The sequence below is a fragment of the Tursiops truncatus genome, chromosome 14 (genome assembly GCF_011762595.2).
Source record: "Tursiops truncatus isolate mTurTru1 chromosome 14, mTurTru1.mat.Y, whole genome shotgun sequence".
NCBI lineage: Eukaryota > Metazoa > Chordata > Mammalia > Artiodactyla > Delphinidae > Tursiops > Tursiops truncatus.
Genome location: NC_047047.1, coordinates 70,670,716 through 70,691,449, shown reverse-complemented (window position 1 = coordinate 70,691,449; position 20,734 = coordinate 70,670,716). Strand labels below are relative to the sequence as shown.

At 54.5% G+C, this 20,734-nt stretch overlaps 1 protein-coding gene across 1 annotated transcript in view; it reads left to right on the top strand.

The window, feature by feature from the left end:
• KLHL29 (kelch like family member 29) overlaps window positions 1-20,470 on the top strand; it is a 311,704-nt gene extending 291,234 nt beyond the window's left edge. The window contains exons 7-14 of the mRNA XM_033838957.2: window positions 3,784-3,986; window positions 5,140-5,399; window positions 8,122-8,320; window positions 8,463-8,645; window positions 8,851-9,031; window positions 14,280-14,473; window positions 14,837-14,981; window positions 16,994-20,470. Coding sequence (XP_033694848.2) covers window positions 3,784-3,986; window positions 5,140-5,399; window positions 8,122-8,320; window positions 8,463-8,645; window positions 8,851-9,031; window positions 14,280-14,473; window positions 14,837-14,981; window positions 16,994-17,177 — 1,549 coding nt within the window. The 3' untranslated portion in view covers window positions 17,178-20,470. The remainder of the gene's footprint in view (window positions 1-3,783; window positions 3,987-5,139; window positions 5,400-8,121; window positions 8,321-8,462; window positions 8,646-8,850; window positions 9,032-14,279; window positions 14,474-14,836; window positions 14,982-16,993) is intronic.
• The last annotated feature ends 264 nt before the right edge of the window (window positions 20,471-20,734 follow it).

Sequence of the window (20,734 nt, the reverse complement as noted above, 5' to 3'; positions counted from 1 at the left end):
AGACTCTGGGCATTTGTGGGTGGCAGTCTGCCCCCTCTTCTGGGAGAATAGAGCAGTGTGACTAGAAGAGCAGATAGTCACACATCCCTAATGCTGGCAGAATGACATGAGCCAGACTTATTGCCAGGAAAGTCCTCAGAGCCAATGAGTCTGGTGTGTGCTTGTGTTTGTGCCCTGGAGCTGATGACACACTTGAGTGCCTCTCCGTGGGGCAGGATGGGCATCATGTCAGGAGGGTGAGGTCACCCTCCTGAGCAGAGCAGGGTACCATCCACGTTCATCCCTGCTCCGTGACTGTCCCCACCCACCACTGCCCCAACAGTTCCAGGTCCAGCTTGCAAAATGAAAGCATCTGATCACTGAGGTGTGTGAGGGGTAGATGGGGCACTCTGTCCTGAATTCTGGAGAAGGCAGTTCTTATCCCACGTGAGTGAATTGTTAATGGCAGGGTCGCAAACATCCTGATATTGGGGCTGAGGCATTCCCAGCACATCCACAGACTTAGGCCTGTCAAGCAGAGGCTGTGTCCCACACCTTAGAGACACACCCCATCTTGGGAGAAGGTGACCCCAGGAAGTTTTAGTTTTCTGATAGAACCTGTGGACTGGGCAGCTCCAGCCTGACCCTCACTCCCATGCTCCGACCCCCAATTGTCGGGTCCATAGCCCCACCCTGATAAGGCTAAGGCTGCCCGATCCTGCCCTGCTCCCCCTTCTCCAAGGTCATATCATGACCCCGATTGCCCAGCAGCTCCCCAGATACTCCATGGGGCTGAGAGAAATGGGATGCTCAGACCCCCAGACCCAGCTCAGGAGAGGGACGGAATGGTTATCTGGGGAGGACACAACTCCCCACTGGTGACCAGGGCCACCCATCAAGGGCGATACCTCCCAGGGGGTCCTTGCTCAGAGGGAAGAGGTCTAAGGAGCACAGAGGTCCCGTCCCAAGACAGTCTGATGGTCAGGGTTGGAGAGTGGCCACTGGCCTACCTCTGCCCCCACAGCTGTCCAGCCACACAAGAATGCCTGTGTGGACCATAAACATGCCTGTGCAGGGGAGCTGCACGAGGCCTCACTGTCGGGGGTCTCTCTTCCTCCAGATCTTGAACTCAGTCACGTGACAAAGTCTTCATCCCATCCCCAAGAGTTCCTCATTCCGAGAGGAATGGTCAGTCAGCTCACAGTGTCTGGCATCTGGCCCCAGGGGCCTCCAGCCACTCCCCACAGGTTGACCAGCGGCCCTCTCCTCTCCACAGGTTGCCCCCATGGGAAGTGGGGGGTCTGGAGGAGCAGAGCCTCAGCTGAGCATCACAGGAACAGCGGTCCTCTTCAACCCTGGACAGAACCTGCAATGGTTGACATCCCATGAGCCTCCCCAAGCAACCCCTTGGCTCCTAGCCATGCGAGCATCACCTTGTCCCCAGGATCCTCTCCCTGGCTCAGATTCTGGGCAAGACAACATCTCCCCACAAGTGCAGCCATGCAGGTCCCATCAGACTATAACTCAGGGCCAGGGGTTCCGCTGGCCTTCCATCTACCCAACACCCGTCCTCACAGGGTTGTTCCTTGGTTCTCGGGGTCACAGGTCACATGCATTTCAGTGCGTGCGTGTGCACGTGTGTGTGCACATCCTAAAGTCCCACCTCAGCTCTTCACTGATTTTGTGCTGAGGACTCGTGGGGAGACTGGAGGGCTGGCCAGAGGGGGAGGCAGCAGTGGCTGTGAGCCTTGGGAGAAGGGGAGCAGCCCTACTTTGGCCTCATCAGCCCTGCCCTGGCTGTGGCCCAACGTGACCTCTGCAGAGCATGAAGGGCGTGGGGGTGAGGGTGTGGAGGCCAGAGAGTGGCAGGTCGGAAGGAAGGCAGAGTAGAGTAAGAGGTTGACCAGATGGCCCCGGAGGCCTGGGGTGAGGAGAATGCCTGTGGTTTCAAGTGATCACATAATAAACCATTTTTATACTTAACAAAGTCACCCAAGCATGGGACTCCATCCTAACAGGAGAACACTAGGTGTGTTAAGACACTTTAAAACTCACACACACTGTGTACATCTATGGGTTTGAGAAGGGGCTCTGCTCAGACCCTCTGTTTAGCCTGTACCTTTCCGCTCAGCTTTCTGGCCCTGCCCAGGGCTCGAGGCAGAATGAAGCCTTCAGGGCCCTGGTCAGATGAGCCATCCTACGTGGAGGTGCAGAGTGGCACCCCTGGGAGGGGGGCCTGGACGCAGGCTCACTGCTTCACCTGTTCCCTGCCAGGTCATATTTGTATTGTAAAGGCCATGGGAGGCCAGTGCCTAACCGGAGAGAATGTTGCTCAAACGGTGGCATTTCAGGTTCTGTCGTGTAGAGCAGAGTCTCCCAGGAAGGTATCTTCCAGCCTCTGTCACTTGAACTCTATGGGACTTTGGACCTCATCCAGTTCAGTCCTCTGTTTTGCAGATAAGGAGCCTGAGGGCCAGAGAGACCAAGGCTGCCCACCTTCGGTGGCAGAGCTGGGGCACCCAGGTCCCCTAACTCCCTGCTTACACGGGAGTCGGCCTCTCTCTGGGGCCAGCCTGTTCACCCCCCGGACACCTGCACACCCCCACCGCCGGCCACAGGTGCACCCAAGGGACCAGTCACAAGAGTCTCGGCCCCTGGCCTCCTCAGGACAGGGTGGGGAGGCAGGGCCAGGAACGCAGAGGTCATTTCCCAGCACGTGGCTGAACCCAGCCCCCCCGGGCAGGACCAGGCTCAGTGCGGGTAGCAGGACAGGTCAGAGCGGCCGAGACCGCGTGCCAAGCCGATGGCCTCTGAGAACCCTGCCTCCCTCCTAACTCTCTGGGTGTTTCTCCTCTTGGTCACTTCTCGATTGGTGTTATTTTTGCTTCATCTTATCTGTTTCCTTCCAGGTCCAGCTTTAGGGTGCGGCTGCCAGGCCTTAGGAGCCTTTGCAATGGTTTTGTATTTCTGTAGACACCAGATATAAACATATTTATATATCTGTGTCCCTCCCCTGCTCCCCCCAGTTCACAAGCCCGATGCACACTCTACACGCAGGCCACTCTGACCTCTGACCCCGCGTTCCATGTGGCAGGAGGCCCCGCCCCGGGCCAGGTCCTAGGTCATGGCTGCTGGCTGTCTGTGGCGGAAGTCCTTGGTTGTTCTCCCTCCCCTCCTCCTGGCTCTAACCATTCTGTCCGTCTATCTCGTCTCGTCCTCAGTTTCCAAGCAATGTCATGAAGGGCTTCCTTTCCATGCCTAAAAGGAAACAATATGTTTTTGGAAAGAGGTGGGGTTGGAGTCAGGGTTCCGGGACGGCTTGGGGCCCTCAGTCTTCAGGGCAATCAAGGGATTGGCTGCGATCGCAGGCGTTTGGGAGCCTCAGTCACGCTGGAGATTCTCCCACTGGAGGCAGACGGGCCCCGCGGCCCGGGACCTGCCGGCCACGTTTTGTTTGGCGGAGACGCCGGGGCCAGCAGTGGAGCCGAACCGTATTGTTTCCCTTTGAGGCCAGTCTTGGTCCTCGTCCCCATCCACAGCTCATGCTTTTTGATTTGCATCTTTTTTTGCATGGACATGCCGAGTAGTGATAAGCAGGGTTTTCTGTTCTTCTGGGCGTCTCTGGTCAGACTCTTCTCTTTCAGATCCCGTGTAAGGTCGCTAGGTTCAGGTGTGTCATTGCTGTGTCCCTTGAGTCCTAAAAGGAAGGGCGTGACCGAGGAGTGCAGGGAGACCTAGCCCTGTGAGGAGGCGGCGCCGTGGCCGCAGGGCGGCAGGTAAGGACACCCTGGTCTCTGTGCCTAGGTCGGTGCAAGACGGCAGCCAGTGTGGCCGGGAGAAGCTGGAGCTCGTCCTGTCCAACCTGCAGGCCGACGTCCTTGAGCTGCTGCTGGAGTTTGTCTACACGGGCTCCCTGGTCATCGACTCGGCCAACGCCAAGACCCTGCTAGAGGCAGCCAGCAAGTTCCAGTTCCACACCTTCTGCAAAGTCTGCGTGTCCTTTCTCGGTGAGCCGCAGGGAACAGTGCTGATGTGCAAACAGCTCAGAAACAGCAAGGATTGAGAGGAAAGGGCTGTGCGTGCCCAGCCAGACCGCCTCAGGGTGTAGCTGGATTCCACAGCAGTTTTAAGGTGATAATTTGGGTCACTGTGCACAAAGGCCTCCGCTCACTGGCGGACAGAGATGTTCTCTGCATTGCTCCTCTGAGGGCCAGAAAGGCCACACCGGGACCCCGGGCAGCCTTGTGAGGACAAATGGACCGAGAAGCCTGTGTGAATGGTCTGTTCATGGGGAGCCTGTGCCCTGGCCTCACAGCCCTGCTCTCTAAACACTGAACAAACTTGCTTCTATTAGACCCAGCCCAGAGAACACACTCACTTTACAGTTTGGAGCTGCCCAGTTGGGTGAGAGCAGGGAGAGGGAGGGGCAGAGACAGGAGTCACCAGAACTGGCCTGAGTGTGGAGTGAGAGAGGCAGGGATGGGAACAGGCCAGGTGGGGATGGCCAGGGGCCTGAGACGTGACCTTGGGGGAATGAGCCATCTAGAAGAGTCAGGAACCACAGCTCCTGAGTTGGGCCCACAAAAGTGATGGGCCTCCTGGGACCCAGACACGTCTAGACTAGAATAACCATTAGTCGGATCTCAGGAGCTCTGGCCAGACTGATCCCAGGTCTGGAGGTCAGGTTGGGTGAGGCCGAGACCCATGGGAGGTGGTGGGTGGGCTTATAAGGGGTGTTACTGCTACCATGACTCTAAAGTAGAAGGCTGTGACCCCAGACGTGCCTGTCACAATTATGGCGGACACCATAAGCCTCAGTGTGACCCCCCAAGTCCAGGCCTCTTCCACTCACAGGCACTGAAAAAGGTCCGAGCCCGGCACTGACACTCCATACCTCAGTCTCGGCCCTTCTGCCGGGACCTGCAGCAGCAGAGGGAGGCCCCGGGGAAGTCAGCATGAGATGGGGCAGAGAAAAAGCCAGAAAATGGATCTGAAGATCCAGGAACACAGGAAATGGGCTTGTGGGAACTCTGAATGCTGAAGGCGGGTCACAAAGACATGAGCTCAGAGAGGGATCCAGAGTGACAGGTGATGGGGACGGGTGGTGATCCCTTCCAGGGCCCTGCAGTCAGTGGTCCCGTCCTGTGCTCTTGCCCCCAGAGAAGCAGCTGACGGCTAGCAACTGCCTGGGGGTGCTGGCCATGGCCGAGGCCATGCAGTGCAGCGAGCTCTACCACATGGCCAAGGCCTTTGCGCTGCAGATCTTCCCCGAGGTGGCGACCCAGGAGGAGATCCTAAACATCTCCAAGGATGACTTCATTGCTTACATCGCCAATGACAGCCTCAACACCAAGGCCGAGGAGCTAGTGTACGAGACCGTCATCAAGTGGATCAAGAAAGACCCCGTGTCCCGTGCGCAGGTAGGGCCTGCCCCACCCCCACCCGGCTTGCCCCTTCTCCCTCACAGTACAGGGATGGTGTCTGGAGCAAGGGGCCAGGAAATTAGAGGAGGCAGGGCTGCCTGGTCTGACCAGCAGTGGGAGCATCTGAGAGCCAGCAGGCCCGGGTAGGGAGCCTGGACCAGCTCCCATGGGTGCAGAGCGGTGAAGGGGGATGAGAGATGAGAAATCAGGCACTAGAGGGTTCTCTAGGGCTGGCATTACACCTGAAGGAGACCCAAGCCAACCGAGAGGCCGCAGGGCCAGGTGCGCAGCACCAGGACCCTGCAGGGAGAGAAGTGTGTGCCTGAGCCAGGGTGCCCTGGGCTCCCGTGAGCTCGGACCCAGCAGCAGGAGCCCCACCCACGCTCGGGCTGTTGAGAGGGTAGAGAGCACCTGGACCAAGCAGAAACCACGGCCCACCTGATGGGAGGGAGGGCGAGTCCCTCAGGGGGGACAGCTGAAGAAATCAGAGCCGGAGCCCAGGGCGGAAGGAAAAGAGAGCAGGGTCCGCAGGAGGGCCCCTGAGTTACAGGAAATCGAGCACAGCCCGGAAGGATCTCCGACCGACGGCCTTGCTTAGAACGGAATTACCTTGGTTCTAACGTGTGAGGAGCCCCCGGCCGTTAGTGCAGACACACAGGTAGCTCTCAGGAGAGCTCAGAGGCCCCCCAGAGAGCAGCAAATGGGAGGACAGAGTCAGGGAGGCGGGAGCCCAGAACGAGCTGAGGCAGCTGAGTGACACGTGACAGGGGCTACTTCGTTGCGTGCGGAACAAGAAGAGGCATGAGGGAGGGAGGGATGGGGCGGGCGGGGGCATTCACAGCCTTGGGTGGATACGGGACGCAGACATGGCTCTCCACCCCTGCCCCAGCCACTGGGCCCAGGAGAAGGCGGTCCTCTGACTGATCAGGAGGGGTCGGGGCAAGATTCATTTTCAGAGGAAGGAAGTCAGGTTGGGTGGCTGTAGTAATGACCACCACCGTCCACCACAATGCCCAAATCTGTCTCCAGCCCAGACCTCTGCCTTTGATTGTCTACTGGACACCTCCAGCCCATGTCCCCCAAGCCCCTCTAATTCATAAACCCCCAGACCTACACATCTTGTTGTGTTCCTTATTCCAGTTCTGCCCATTACCCATGGCAGAAGTTGAGAGTCCTCCCACACCTTCCACCTCCACTTGGCCACACACCACTGCCACTTGTGCCTCCTCTTACGAGAGCCAGCTTCTCTCTCTCCCCATTCAAGGCCCCTCATCTCACCAGGATGACTGCAGTCGTCTCCTGAGAGGTTTCCCCGCCTTCAGTCTCCTCCTTCCAAATTCATTCCCACCCTGCAGCCTCGTGGTCTTCCTAGGAGCATGTTTGGTCCTGTAATTTCTCTGTTTAAAGCCCCTCATGAGGGACTTCCCTGGCAGTCCAGCAGTTAAGACTCAGTGCTTTCACGGCAGAGGGCACGGGTTCGATCCCCGGTCCAAGACCTAAGATCCCACATGCCACGTGGCACAGCTCCCCAAAAAATTTTTAATAAAACTTTAAAAAATAAAAATAAATAAAGTAAAACCCCTCGTGAGTGCTCCCATCCACTCTGCAGGAAACACTACACAGCCCTTGGCAGACAAGGCAGGAGGTCAGCGGAGGCCAGTGCCTAGCTGACCTCTCCAGTCTCATTTCCCCCTGTCTGCTGCCCAACGCCCAGCAGAAGCCTCCTGCATCCAACTCCATAGAGTCCCCCAAATGCAACACTCTCTTTCACACTCCGATGCCTCTGTGTGTGCTTTGAATCCCTCCCCCTCCCCCACCCCCAGTCCGCCTTAGGCCTGGAAAAGTTGGCAATCCTTCCACACCCGGCTCAGATGGTACCCACTCTGGGGAGCCTCCTCTCCTGCACTCCCACAACCCCTATCTAGACTCTTGCTGTGGGAAGAGTCCTTTTATGTGATGGATCCCTTCCCCACCCTTAAACTCTGTATACCTGGAGGTCAGGGACCAGGTCTTATTGGTCTTTGCACCCCCAATAGCACACTCAATGCACGGCAAAGAGTGGTCACCGATTAGTTGTTGGATGAAACTAAAATACAGTGATGAGCAAAGAGTTTGCCAGACAAGAGGGAGATTCACATCAGTCCATGAAAAGCCTTTGATGCAGGTGAGGGAGTCCAGTGCGTGCCACGAAAGGGGCTTGCTGGCGATGGGGAGGCACAGGTTCTGACGGTTCTGACTTGCAAGCGCGATGATCATCGTCAGCTGTCCTGGGCCCTCCCACCACCGTCAGCTGTCCTGGGCCCTCCCACCACCGTCAGCTGTCCTGGGCCCTCCCACCCCTTCCTGAGCTCCTGCCCCACCTCGTCAAGGATCAGGATCCTCATTTCAGTCCCCGGCAGCCTGGTGTGAAGCAGAGGCCCGTGACCTGGGTGGAGGCAGAGAGAAGGTGCTCAAGAGATTGATGGATGGCCCACCCCAGGGTCAGCCACAGCACGCCAGACCTCCCCCTTCCTTCCCTCCTCACCTCCTGCTGCCGGGAGCGCCCGTCAGCTCTGCCTAGGCCGGGGTGAGCAGTGTCGACACTCCCAAGCCAAAGGCACCCTCGAATTACCCCTTTTGCCCAGTCCCACACCTCTCGCTTCTTCCTTCTCAACACACTTCACAAGAGGTGATGCCACCTTATGATCTAAGAAGACCCCATGCCCCCTTGACCCCGCAGTACTCGGCGGAGCTCCTGGCCGTGGTCCGCCTCCCCTTCATCCACCCCAGCTACCTGCTCAACGTGGTTGACAACGAGGAGCTGATCAAGTCATCGGAAGCATGTCGGGACCTGGTCAATGAGGCCAAACGCTACCACATGCTGCCACACGCCCGCCAGGAGATGCAGACGCCCCGAACGCGGCCCCGCCTCTCAGCAGGTATGGCGGGATATGCCCCGAGCCCCCAAAGGCAGGCGCCACGCCGTCAGCCCAACTCTGGGTGGTCCCCCAAGGAGGCACCAGGCACAGTTGCTGACACAGTGTCAGGCTATCCCAAGGGTGCCCATCCGTGTCCCTGCAGGTGTGGCCGAGGTCATCGTTTTGGTTGGGGGCCGTCAGATGGTGGGGATGACCCAGCGCTCGCTGGTGGCTGTCACCTGCTGGAACCCGCAGAACAACAAGTGGTACCCCCTGGCCTCACTGCCTTTCTATGACCGCGAGTTCTTCAGCGTAGTGAGTGCCGGGGACAACATCTACCTTTCAGGTGAGGCCCCTCAGGGCTGGGCTGGGGACCGGGCACAGACTTCCCCAGGGGGCCTCTCCCCACAGCAGGGTTAAGGAAGGCCAAGGCCACAAGTGTCTACTTTGCAGGGGAAGCCTTCTCCTCCTGCCCCCGGGGCTGCGCCTGCCCAGCCTGAGACCCTTCCTCACTCCCTGCCCACTCTCTGGACCTCCCATACTGCCCACAGGTGGGATGGAATCAGGGGTGACGCTGGCCGATGTCTGGTGCTACATGTCCCTGCTCGATAACTGGAACCTCGTCTCCAGGATGACGGTCCCCCGCTGTCGGCACAATAGCCTTGTCTATGATGGGAAGATCTACACCCTCGGGGGACTTGGCGTGGCAGGAAATGTGGACCACGTGGAGAGGTAAGGAGGTCACAGTCACGACAGGGGCATCCTCTGACATCCCCTGAGAGCTAAAAGCACATCACTCCTCCTCCCCAAACCCCACCCAATTAAGACCCACTGGAGACTGGACTTTTATTTATTTATTTGTTTATTTATGGCTGTGTTGGGTCTTCGTTGCTGTGCGCGGGCTTTCTCTAGTTGAGGCGAGCGTGGGCTACTCTTTGTTGCGGCGCGCGGGCTTCTCATTGCGGTGGCTTCTTTTGTTGTGGAGCACAAGCTCTAGGCACGGGGGCTTCAGTAGCTGTGGCTCATGGGCTCAGTAGTTGTGGCTCGTGGGCTCTAGAGTGCAGGCTCAGTAGTTGTGGTGCGTGGGCTTAGTTGCTCCGCAGCATGTGGGATCTTCTCAAGCCAGGGATCGAACCTGTGGTCCCCTGCATTGGCAGGCGGATTCTTAACCACTGCGCCACCAGGGAAGTCCTGATGGTGGAGTAGAAGCAAGAAGGGTAACAACTGCCCAGCCACCGAGACGGGACACTCTTGTCCCATTCAGGGGGCCTGACAAGCTGGAGGCATGAGAGCCAATGGTGCAAAAACACAGGATGGGCTTGGATGCCCTGACCAGGCAGTTAGGGAACTTACTGGGACCGGAAGTAGCAGCCCAGAGACTGGCTGGGATGTAGGGCTAAGCTGGAACCAATGGTCCAAATGTGCACCGCGCCAGTGGCTGTGCCTTCGTGTTCCTGCCAAGTGGAGGTGACACACGGGGGAGCTCCCTTCCTCCCTGCCTCCCACACCTCCAAGGAAATCTGCATGTAACCCAGAGAAGGGTCGCTGCACACAGGCCTGGCCAACCCTCTAGAATTCTCTAGAAGAGAATGTAAGTCATGTGTATAAAGCCTGCCCTCTGCTGGAAGCTCCAGGCTGGCTTCCTCACCTCGGCCCTTCGAAGCTGGCCGCACCTGGCGGAGGGATCCTGTGCAGGCAGGAGGGGAATAGGCTGGAGGCCGGCGCTTCTCTGGGTGGAAACAGTCTTCCTTTGAGACGGGGAAATGGATCATGCAGAGAACGGACACCTTGGAGAGAAACTGCAGAACGAGCTCAGATAGCTTTTTGAGTCAGCAGCAGGATGGGGGAAACTGCAGGGCAGTCCTGCTTTTGGAGAATCTAGTGCCCCAGAGAGTGACAAGTTAGGCTGAACTGGCCCCAAATTCCAACCCAGGGGGTCACGGCTAAGGTCACCGGAGCCTTTTTCCCACGTTCTTCCCGCACCCTGGCCCCCCCACCCTGGACCCCATTATCAGCTTCCCGTGTGATAGCTTCTCGCCTGCAGAGCCGCACAGACCCCTCCGTTTGTATTCTTCCCTCGATGGCTAATTGGACACTTGATAAATGTTACGGCAAAGATGGTTTCAGAGTGAGACAGGCTCTGGATTTTCACTGTGGGCTTTTAACTCCCCCAAGTGGAGCTCAGAGATGGCTCAGTAACAACATTTAATTGTCATATTGATTTGAAGATAATGGGGAATCCCCGTGTGATTATGAAGATATTAATACTGCTGTTGAACCTGGTTCAGCCCTGACGCCGACAGCCTTCTGTGGGACCCACTGCACACCCATCACTCTCCAAGCTTTCCAGAAGCACCAGGTTCCACTCGTTTGTGATCCACTATAAACACACGAAAATGAGACATTTTCTATGTAGGAGTAAACTGAGCTGGATCTGTCATCCTGTCTCGCTCTTATCAGCTATTTTTAATCTCCTAAGATGCTGATTACTCATTTTGCAAACTTGTTGATAAATACAGGGATTTGTTCAAGGATCAAATGCACAAAGAAGGGGAACAAACTCCACTCCTGTTGGGCCCAGGAGCAGTTCGCCCTGGCAGCTGGCTAGACCTTTGTTTCGCTGCAAAATCAGCTGGGGCACAGAATGGGCAAGACCACCTTGGGAACCCCAGGAGATGGAGGAGCAGTCCAGGACACGGTGCCCTGAGGCCTCCCCTAGTCCACTGGGATCTGTCAGCCGTCCTTGTATGGACAGGACACAGACCTGAAGGCTCTTGAGTGGAGGGTACATGGAAGGGGTGCCCACTGCTTCCCAAGGAACATAGCTAGACCCCCTTTGGTCAATTTCTGTGCCACACAGTGACAATGATGAGAATTCAGGGTGACAGGAAGGTCGGGGGAATGGGGACAGACACGAGGACACTTTGTTCCCCGGGAAGCACTAAGGGTAAAAATTGTTCTTATATTGATAATGAATGAGATGTATGGTGCATTATAATTACCTTACTGTATTGCAGGACTAGAGCAAGATTATATAATTATAGTTTAAAACAACAGTGTAATAGACAAACCTGTATTATATCATTATATAAATAACTGGGTCTAATACTTTATAGCAATATATTGCAGTAGCTGTGGTTACTGGATAAATGATAGCAGAGCGCCGCACTCCGCGGGGTCATTTGCATGTCATTAGCATATCCTTCTCAAGCAGGAAGCTGACAGATTGAGCTGACGGGAGGGCTTGTGGCTTGGCAATCAGCCACCTGGAATAACAAGAAATTCACGTTTGGCAGAATGTGCCATTATACCGAAAGCCTGAAGACTAACAGCCACATAATCTTCCACTGTCTCCCAGCTCCTTCTGCAGCTCTTTGGATCTCTGCCACATCGGCTTAAAAAACATATCTGAACTTCTCATACTGTCCCAAAAGGCTCTTATTCCATTGCCTATTAGCCACGTATCATTCGTCTGGGGCTTAATTGAATCAGCCCCTGCTCCCCTTTCAGGTACTTGAGCTTCTTCTCAAATCCTGAGTCTGTGCAAGCACAGAGCTGGACGTCTCACAGCCAGGGGCACCAGCTAGGAGAGACCATCTTCCTGGGTCACTGAGCTGTGACCATGCAATGACTAATGCCTCAAGGAGGCTCACGAGGAAAAGTGGGCCCCGTGTGCTTCCCGGGAAAGGTGTGCTGGGAGAATCCCAAGTGTTGTGGTGCAGCAAGCCCACGGTGGAGGCCCCGCCTTGGGTCCAGAACCCACGAAAGAGCAGTGAACAGCGTGGTGAGCCGTAGATGGAAGATCCAGAGTGAATGCTTGTGAGGGTGGCCCTCAGGGAACAACTGAGAAACACAGCTGCCCCACTAAGAAAGACCTCAAAGATCCCGGTTCAGTGGCCCATTTGCTTAATGCCAAGTCTACTCTTGCCATCCGCTGTGTCTCTTCTCACGTTTTCCCTGCCCTGCCTGGAACTCATGTTCCATCACTTCTCCATCCTCTGACTTTGCCACTTTGTCCTACACCACAGATCCTAGAGACCTGGGCAAGCCTGTTCAATCCTCCCCTTTACCATCTCCACGCCTGCCCTCTGGGAGCTGATTGCTGGTGGAGAAAATCCCTCAGTCTTGTAGATTGGCCTCATGTGTATTGAAGTCTTCCAACCTCTACTGGATCCTCATGGTGCAGGGCATTTTTTGTGTTTCCCTTGTCAGCCGTTTCTCCCACTCTCAAGAGCGTGCGTCTCCCATCTTCACCTCTCTCCTCAAGGATCTTACCCCACAGACTCCTCCAATACTTGACTCCTGCTTCACAGAGAAAATGGAGCCATCAATCAAGAACTCTCTCTTTTTCCTGCCATCACTCCTGCATATGTCCTTATGCTCATGACATCCTTGCCTTCCTCTCTCATGCTTAGATGGCCACCACTTCCCTGTCTACTCTGGATCCAATTTGTATCCAGCTACCAGGAACCACCCATCATCAGCTCTCCCCTCTCTTTCATATATAGTTCATCGTTCCTTATCCACTTGGGCTCCTTCCCATCAGCATGTAAACACAATTAAAACTCCCCCCCGCAAATTAAAATAAAACCCATGCTGTGCTGGAGCTGGTTCATACTGGTTCATTAGAGCCCACTGTTAAATCTTCAGGAACTCTGCAAGTCAGTTGTTAGCTACAGAGATTATTAAAAATTAACTCATATAAACTTAGAATTATTTAAAAACAAAGGTAATCCATACTCAAAACTCAACACTGTCTAATTTTTTTTACTACATTTTACTACTGCCTATGTTCTGGAGGTTGTATGTGTCCACTGCATCTGTACTGGGGGAGATTCTGTGTCCTGGGGCACTACTGGGCATCTCTTCCCAACCCCACATTCAGTGATGTCCCAGTGATGGTAGCTTGAAATCAGCCATGATGAGAGGATTTACATTACAGAAATCAGCAAATGCTACACACCAGGACTTTCTTCCCTGGAGAGCTGGTTGTTAAACATTTATCAGCAAAACCCCCTTTAGCTCTATAGTCCTTTCTAAGTCCCACCTTCTCTGCTCCCTCCTCCATACACAAATAGCCCTGCACCTCCCGTTCCACATATGATGCCCTTGACATGACCACCAGTGACCTGTTGGGGACTTCCTGACCTCCTGTCACATCCTCCGTGCTGCAGCTTTGCCTTCTGTCACATCACTCTTGGACTCCTCTCAGCTCCCCTCATACAGGCCGGCATCTCCCCAGTGTCCTCAGCCCATCCTCACCCCACACGCTCCCTGTGAACTACCTCGTCTTCAGTTTCCATCTATGTGCCCATGATCCCATAGCTGGATATTTAATCCAGACCTAAATACCAACTGCCCCTGCACATCCCCAATTTGTTACCCACAGATACTTTAAACTTCCCATGAATAAAACCAAAATCATCCTCCTCCCCAAACTCTCCCAACCTCGATTCCCTGTCCCATGAGTAGTGCCCCCTCTGTCCAGTTTCCCAAGCCAGAGACCCTGAGGCATCCTCAGCGACTCCCTGAAATGAGACATCAATTCACGCTAACCCTTATCAGTTTACCTCTCCTTCTGTTCCCAGCTCCTTCCTTGGTCCAGGCCACTATTCCCCCAGTTTCCAGCCCATGGGCTGGGTATGTAGGAGATGCCCAGTGCCGGGTTGCTGAATGAAAGAGTAGGACTGAGCTGCACAGAGAGGGCTGAAGAGGCCCGGAAGCTGGGGAGCTGAGAGAGGTTTCCACAGACAGACAAGAGCCCCCCTAAGGTTCAAGAGGGAGGCTGAGAGGGCCGGTTTGGGCTAGATCCTGGGTGGCCTTGAGTGATTCATCCCAAGTGCCCTCCACTGTGTGATATCGGGCTACACCGAGGGCAGGAAGTGGGTGGTGGGGCTCCCCCGTGTCTGCTGTCTTGCTTGAGGCCCCTGCCCTGCACGAGGCCCATCTGATTCTGGCTCTTCTTCTCCTCTCTCAACAGGTATGACACCATCACCAACCAATGGGAGGCGGTGGCCCCTCTGCCCAAGGCAGTGCACTCGGCAGCAGCCACAGTGTGTGGAGGCAAGATCTACGTGTTTGGGGGCGTGAACGAGGCGGGCCGAGCTGCAGGCGTCCTCCAGTCTTACGTTCCACAGAGCAACACATGGAGCTTCATCGAGTCCCCGATGATTGGTGAGAACCAGCTGTCTCCTCGGCCCAGGATCAGGGCAGTGGCCCCACCTCATCGCTTTAGTCAGTGTCAATATTCCCAAACCCAGGGGGCGGGCTGAGCCCAAGGGTTCTGCACACCCAAGTCCAGGGGGGTGGGAGGGGAGGGGAGGTCCCAGCTCAGATGCAGCTGAAGCTCCCACTACCTGGACAAAGGGCAAGCTGGTCCGTGCCAGGTGTCTCCTGGCCCCAGCCTTGGTCTCGGGCCAACCAGTGATGTTGGAGGTCTTTGCAGCTCCTGTCCCCTGCAGGGCCTGCTGGGATGGAGGAGGGGAGGGGGCCCGGCAGAGGGCCCTGACCTGCCTGCCTGCTCCGCTCTCCTTGCAGACAACAAGTACGCTCCTGCCGTCACCCTCAATGGCTTCGTTTTCATCCTGGGTGGGGCTTATGCCAGAGCCACCACCATCTATGACCCTGACAAAGGGAACATTAAGGCGGGCCCCAACATGAATCACTCTCGCCAGTTCTGCAGGTGAGGAGGCTGGGCCGGGGAGGAGGAGGGCCGGGGAAGGGACAGAGGGACGGGTTGGTTCATAATGACTGACCACCATCCGATGACCGAGGTGGTGCCTGGGCCCAGAACAGCACCAGCCTCAGCCAGCCGCGGGGGGGGGGCATTCGTGCAGAGTGTGAAGTGCTCCAAAAGCCTGACCCTGTGGCTCCAGCTGACCCTGCCTCCAAGCTGCACAGGAATGGCTTCCTACAGACACCGGCACCAGGTCCTTAAGGCCACACCTTCTCTCAGTGAGAGGTGAGGGTGGTGCTATGAGGTCAGCTTCCCCCAGGACCGCCTGCCCGGTCACAGACGAGAGGCAGCAACAGGCCAGAGCTGTGTGATACCCTACGTGGGGCAGGTGGCTTTTGGGGGAGTGCCCTGATGGCACATGATCCTGACGGCTCTTTGGAGCTGGACCCAGTGAGGCACGAGGCATAGCTGCCCTGGAGTCCCGCAGCTGACTGGGCAGAAACACACCCAGACCAGCCCCCCGGAAGAGAGAGGTAGAGGTCGGAGTGTGGCCTGGTTCCCTGGGCGCTCTGGCCCAGAAAAATTAACCACCCTGGGCAGTGAGACACACACCCTGCTCTTCTAGCCCCACCCTTTCCTGGACTAAGAGGAACTAGGGAAAAAATGGGAACCACAGAGACCCCATTTGCAGCATTTCCATAACAGAGCCGTCCTGAAGACATCTTGTACCTGTGCAGAGGTGATCCCTGAATCCTCGGTGTGGCAAGAGCATGAGGCATTTATCGAGTGCCTGCTGTTTGTGTGGTACAGCTAGGAAAGCTACAGTCTACCACTGACACCTTACGTGACCTTGGGCAAGTAACTTCCCCTCTCTGGGGAAGCTCTACCTATGAAACATGCCCTTGGACTAGATGAGTGCTAAGTTCCTATTAGTATGAAGATGCTACAGTTCTTGAGCCCTACTTTCATGTGACATATCCTACATAGTGACCGTGTGCAGGGCAACTCTGAGAATACTGTCCAGTGATCAAGACAGCCGGAGTGTGGGCGCAGAGAGATGATGCCTGAAGGGATATTTAAGCTGGGTCTTGCAAGAGAAGCAGGGAAAGGATATGCCACAAGGGGAGGCGTGTGAGGGGCCCAGATGGCATGGAGCTGCAAGAGAGACAGCTGGGGGCTTCAGTGTCTGGGAGGACGTCTAGATACACATGTTCTGTCCAGGCTCAGATTTTCAGAAATGGGTGGAGACTTTGGAAGGGTTTCTGTTCAATTTCAGGGGACAGCCAAGAAGAAATGGCCATTAGCGGAAATGAGAGAGAACTCGGGGCTGGAAGCATAGATCTGGCATCCGTGTGAAGGGGTAGCTGGGATGCAGTGAGATAGTAAGCGCAGAGAAGCAGAGAGCTGCCCGAGACAGCTTGACCAAGCCCATGAGTGTGGCACAGGGAAGGGCCCTTGCAGCCACGGGCGGGCGGCAGTATCAGGTCACACATGTGAAGGAGTCACAGCAGGAAGTTCTGACTGAGCACCTGGGCAAGGGTGAAATTCCCAGTCGAGTGGCTGATGCTCAGGTACAACTTAGTTCCGTGTTATCCTGTCTGCTATCATTCTGGCGCATCATGTTCCCAACTAGATTTGAGTGGTAGGAAGGCTCTGTCCCAGCAACACCGAAAAGATGCTCCATAGAGACCCAGTGAACTGAGCCGAGCACCTGTACACAGAGGCCGCTCATCTCCCAGCTGACTTGAGTCAGGTGGGCAGGTCCTGGGACACCCAGTACGCATCAGTGTCGCCCACAGCTTGGAGGGTAATATAGCATGACGTCCTGATTGGTCCTGGAGGAAAGGTGTTTTTCTTATCCCCGCTGAGGTCAGAGGGAAAAGAAAAGCAGCAAGACCCCCCCCATGACTTTTGCAAAAGGGGAGAGGCAGCCTGCGACAGGACAGGGTGCCGGGAATCTATCTCCAGGTCCCAGGTGGAAATCCAGTGGCTAAGTCTCTCCTCGTTCTCTCTGACAGTGCTGTGGTACTCGACGGCAAGATTTATGCAACTGGAGGCATTGTTAGCAGTGAGGGACCTGCCCTGGGCAACATGGAAGCCTATGAGCCTGCAACCAACACGTGGGCCCTCCTCCCCCACATGCCCTGCCCCGTGTTCAGACACGGCTGCGTCGTGATAAAGAAATATATTCAAAGCGGCTGACATCAGCAGAAAGCCCACGCCGAGACTGTGGACAGACACGTCTGGTGAGGCAAATGCTACTCACAAAGATCAACTTCCAGCAACACCAATAAGAGGCCGACCAACACAATCAAGGAACTCACTACGCCACACATTTTGAATACCGTCTACACTGAATGTAGGAAATCATCCTCGCCTTTGGGGAAAACGAGGGAGTAGCCTCCGAGCTGCGGGAACCGCGACCGAGCGAGCGAGCTGGGCCCTGGGGCTCCTGCAGAGGCCCTTGCTCTGACCGGAGGCGCTCACTCTGCCCGGTGCAATAGTTTCACATATTTTTCAACTGGGAGAGAGAAGCCGTTTTTCCTTCCTGCAGGGCAAGCTTGATCCCCAACCAACCATAGATCAGTTATCCTATGACAATATTAGGCGTCAGGCTCTCTTGAAATAAGATCAAAGTGTCCTTATCACTTTGATTCCTACTTCTGTTTTTAACCCATCTACGATTTCAGTGGCCGAGGGGAAACAAGGGACAATACTATGTATGGGGCCTGAGGCCTAGGAGGCTGCTGGTCCCCACGAGGGCGAAGATAAGTCCAGGTTCTCTGCGGAGCCAGACGTGACTGGAGCGGCGGCAGCCGTGGGGACAGCTAGGGAGAACCGTCTGTCCCTTCACAGGGTCTTCTACCGTGTTTTTGCTGGAGAAGGACGAGGTGATTGTGCTAGCTTTCTCTTATCCCATATGAATTATTTAGATTTCCAAGGCATTTTCTTGATAAACAAAAGGCTATTTTTAAGTACCGAGAGAAAGAGGCAGCCACGAGAGGGATAACGCGGGAATTCCCAAAGCTCTTTGTAGGTAGTGCCAGAGTGGGGCATTTGCTCTAATTTTTCTATGTTCAGAATAGAGGATCTCTCCTGGGTGGGGGTGAATGCCCCCATTTTATTTTTAGAAAAAGTAACTCCCAGACAGCCCCGTAAAAGCCGTGCCTCATGGAAGCACTGTCGTAGAGAGACAACTCTGTTCCTGAAGGAAACCAGTTCTGGCTCGTGACACCAGGTCAGCTCCCTCCATGAGGTAAAGCTGAGGACCCAGGCCAGGCTGGAAGGGAAGGAGGGAGAATACATGTCTACAAAGCACAGGAGACTATTTTTGATATTTATAGCTATATATTAAGGCACCTGCCACAAAGAGCTCTCAGGATGGGGACAGCCTTCTCAGACGAGCCGTGACAGCCAAGGCCTGAATCATTCTTCTAGTAGCATCTTAACCCAAGCAAGGGGAGCCAGGAGGGAGGCCACCCCGTGGCTCACAGAGAAAGGCCTTCCCTCTAGTCCTCAGACCCTCAAACCTCACGTGGTGACCAGTTTCCATTCCAGGGCACGAAGGAGGCAGCCGCCACTGCTGTGCTGTTTAGCTGAAGTTGGTACCAAATACGCATTTACCATTTTTATACCTGGTAAGTCGACTTGCCGTCATTTCATCATAAAAACCACTTATAAGGAGAAAAGGACAGGACACGCTCTCCATCCTTCAGTATTTGATGACACAAAGTCCCAGTGTCGGGCATCAACTTCTAGCACTACAAGTGTGGCTCCCACTTGGACAAGATACCGAGCTTCGTTATGCAGTTTTTAATATTATTTATTCTTTTAAAAAGTAATAAGCACAAAACTACATACATTGTATGTCATTTAAAGTATTTATGTCAAACAGGGTGCAAGTGTGAACCCAAGGACTGGAGCACAAGTGTCTAACTGCCTGGGGCAGGGCGATGTCAGCGTTGGTGGGCGTCTACCTCCAAAGGAGGTGCTAGCGGTCAGCGGGACTCAACACAGACGACACTGAAATCCTGTTCTCTCCTCAGTTATCACACTGGAGCAAAACTGGCTATTTCTGTGAATGATATAAAACAGGGTTCTCTGTAACGGTATTGTACATAGTATATGTTTATTGTTAAGTTCTTGTTATAATAAATATATTTATAGATCTAGACTCGGAAGCCAATGTAATGCCTCTGTGTGCCACTGTCCTTGCCACCGAGATGAGAAACCCCAGTGCAGGCCTGTGCCACCTCTCCCATCAGCTGTCCGGGCTCTGTTACAGACTTGAATGCACATCTTGGTGATCATAAAGGATAGGACTCCTCAGCAAGGGAATGAACGTACAGGGCTGAAAGGCAAGAATAAAGGGCAATTAAAGGTCAAAGCTGAAAGGGACTTGCAAACACTCTGGCATCGACTCTGAGGGTCTCCCTTCAGTTTAAGTGCTCTTATTACACTTGTGCAACCGAAAGCTTCAAAAAGTTAGCTTCCCCCTGGTCTGCTTCCTGTGCCAGAGGCTGTCCTGGAGAACTGTGACAAATCCACATGGCAACTCCACGCCATCAGCCTGAGAAGAGACGCAACACCCTTCCTTCAGGAAGAACCAGTTGTGACTGCCATTCTAAAATCCAGTCGGGGGCCTCCCTGCCTTCATTCAGTCCCGCCTGAGGCTGTTCTCTAACCTGTTGTAATAGACCAGCTTTGCTCTCCTAAGGATACCCACGCAAAGCCCAGGGCAAAAGCATAGAACACCAGATGGGATTGCTCCCTCTCTTGCATGCAAGGACTTTAGATTTAATGGATTAGTAGGAGAAGGTAGATTTACCAGCATTTTACCCAAGGGAAGAGCCTTAATCCCCAAATCTCACCAAGACCTAGTATCTCCTTGCAAGAAAAAAATCAGAAGAAGGTAGGTTGGGGTGGGTGGGACTGGGAGCTCTCAGAGAACTCGGCTGAGGCCTCATGATGAGTGGACCACACACTTGCCAAAAATATCTGCACTGGTACCTTCACAACACCAGTCCTAGAGGAAAGGATGGAGAATGTCTAGAAGATTCCAATCATGAAGAGCTAAAATTATAAGCTAAATTATAAGCTAAAATTATAAACACCAAGCAATTGTACTTCCTGGTGGTGCAGTGGTTAAGAATCCACCTGCCAATGCAGGGTACATGGGTCCAAGCCCTGGTCCAGGAAGATCCCACATGCCACGGAGCAACTAAGCCCGTGTGCCACAACTACTGAGCCTGCTCTCTAGAGTCCGTGAGCCACAACTACTGAGCCTGCGTGCCACAACTACTGAAGCCCGCGTGTCTAGAGCCTGTGTTCCACAACAAAGAGAAGCCACCACAATGAGAGGCCTGTGCACCTCAACAAAAAGTAGCCCCTGCTCGACGCAACTAGAGAAAAGCCCGCACGCAGCAACGAAGACCCAACGCAGCCAAAAATAAATAAATAAATAAATAAATTCGGAAAAAAAAACAACAAAAAAACACCAAGCAATAGTTTTGTTACCTCCTTCTTTCTCTACTCTATTTGCCTAAATCAAAGGAAATATGTTCTCTGGCTCTATGAAGAGTCTGTGTACTTACCGTAGAAGGCATCTGTGTTCGCTGTTATTAGGCACCCATGTAACCATGGGGAGAGTCTCTCTTGTTGGACTCAAGGCACTACCATCAGACCTGGCATGGATGGTGATGAAATTCATTGTGACAGCCACGAACAGGAGACGGATCACATTGTGTGTGTCTGTGTGA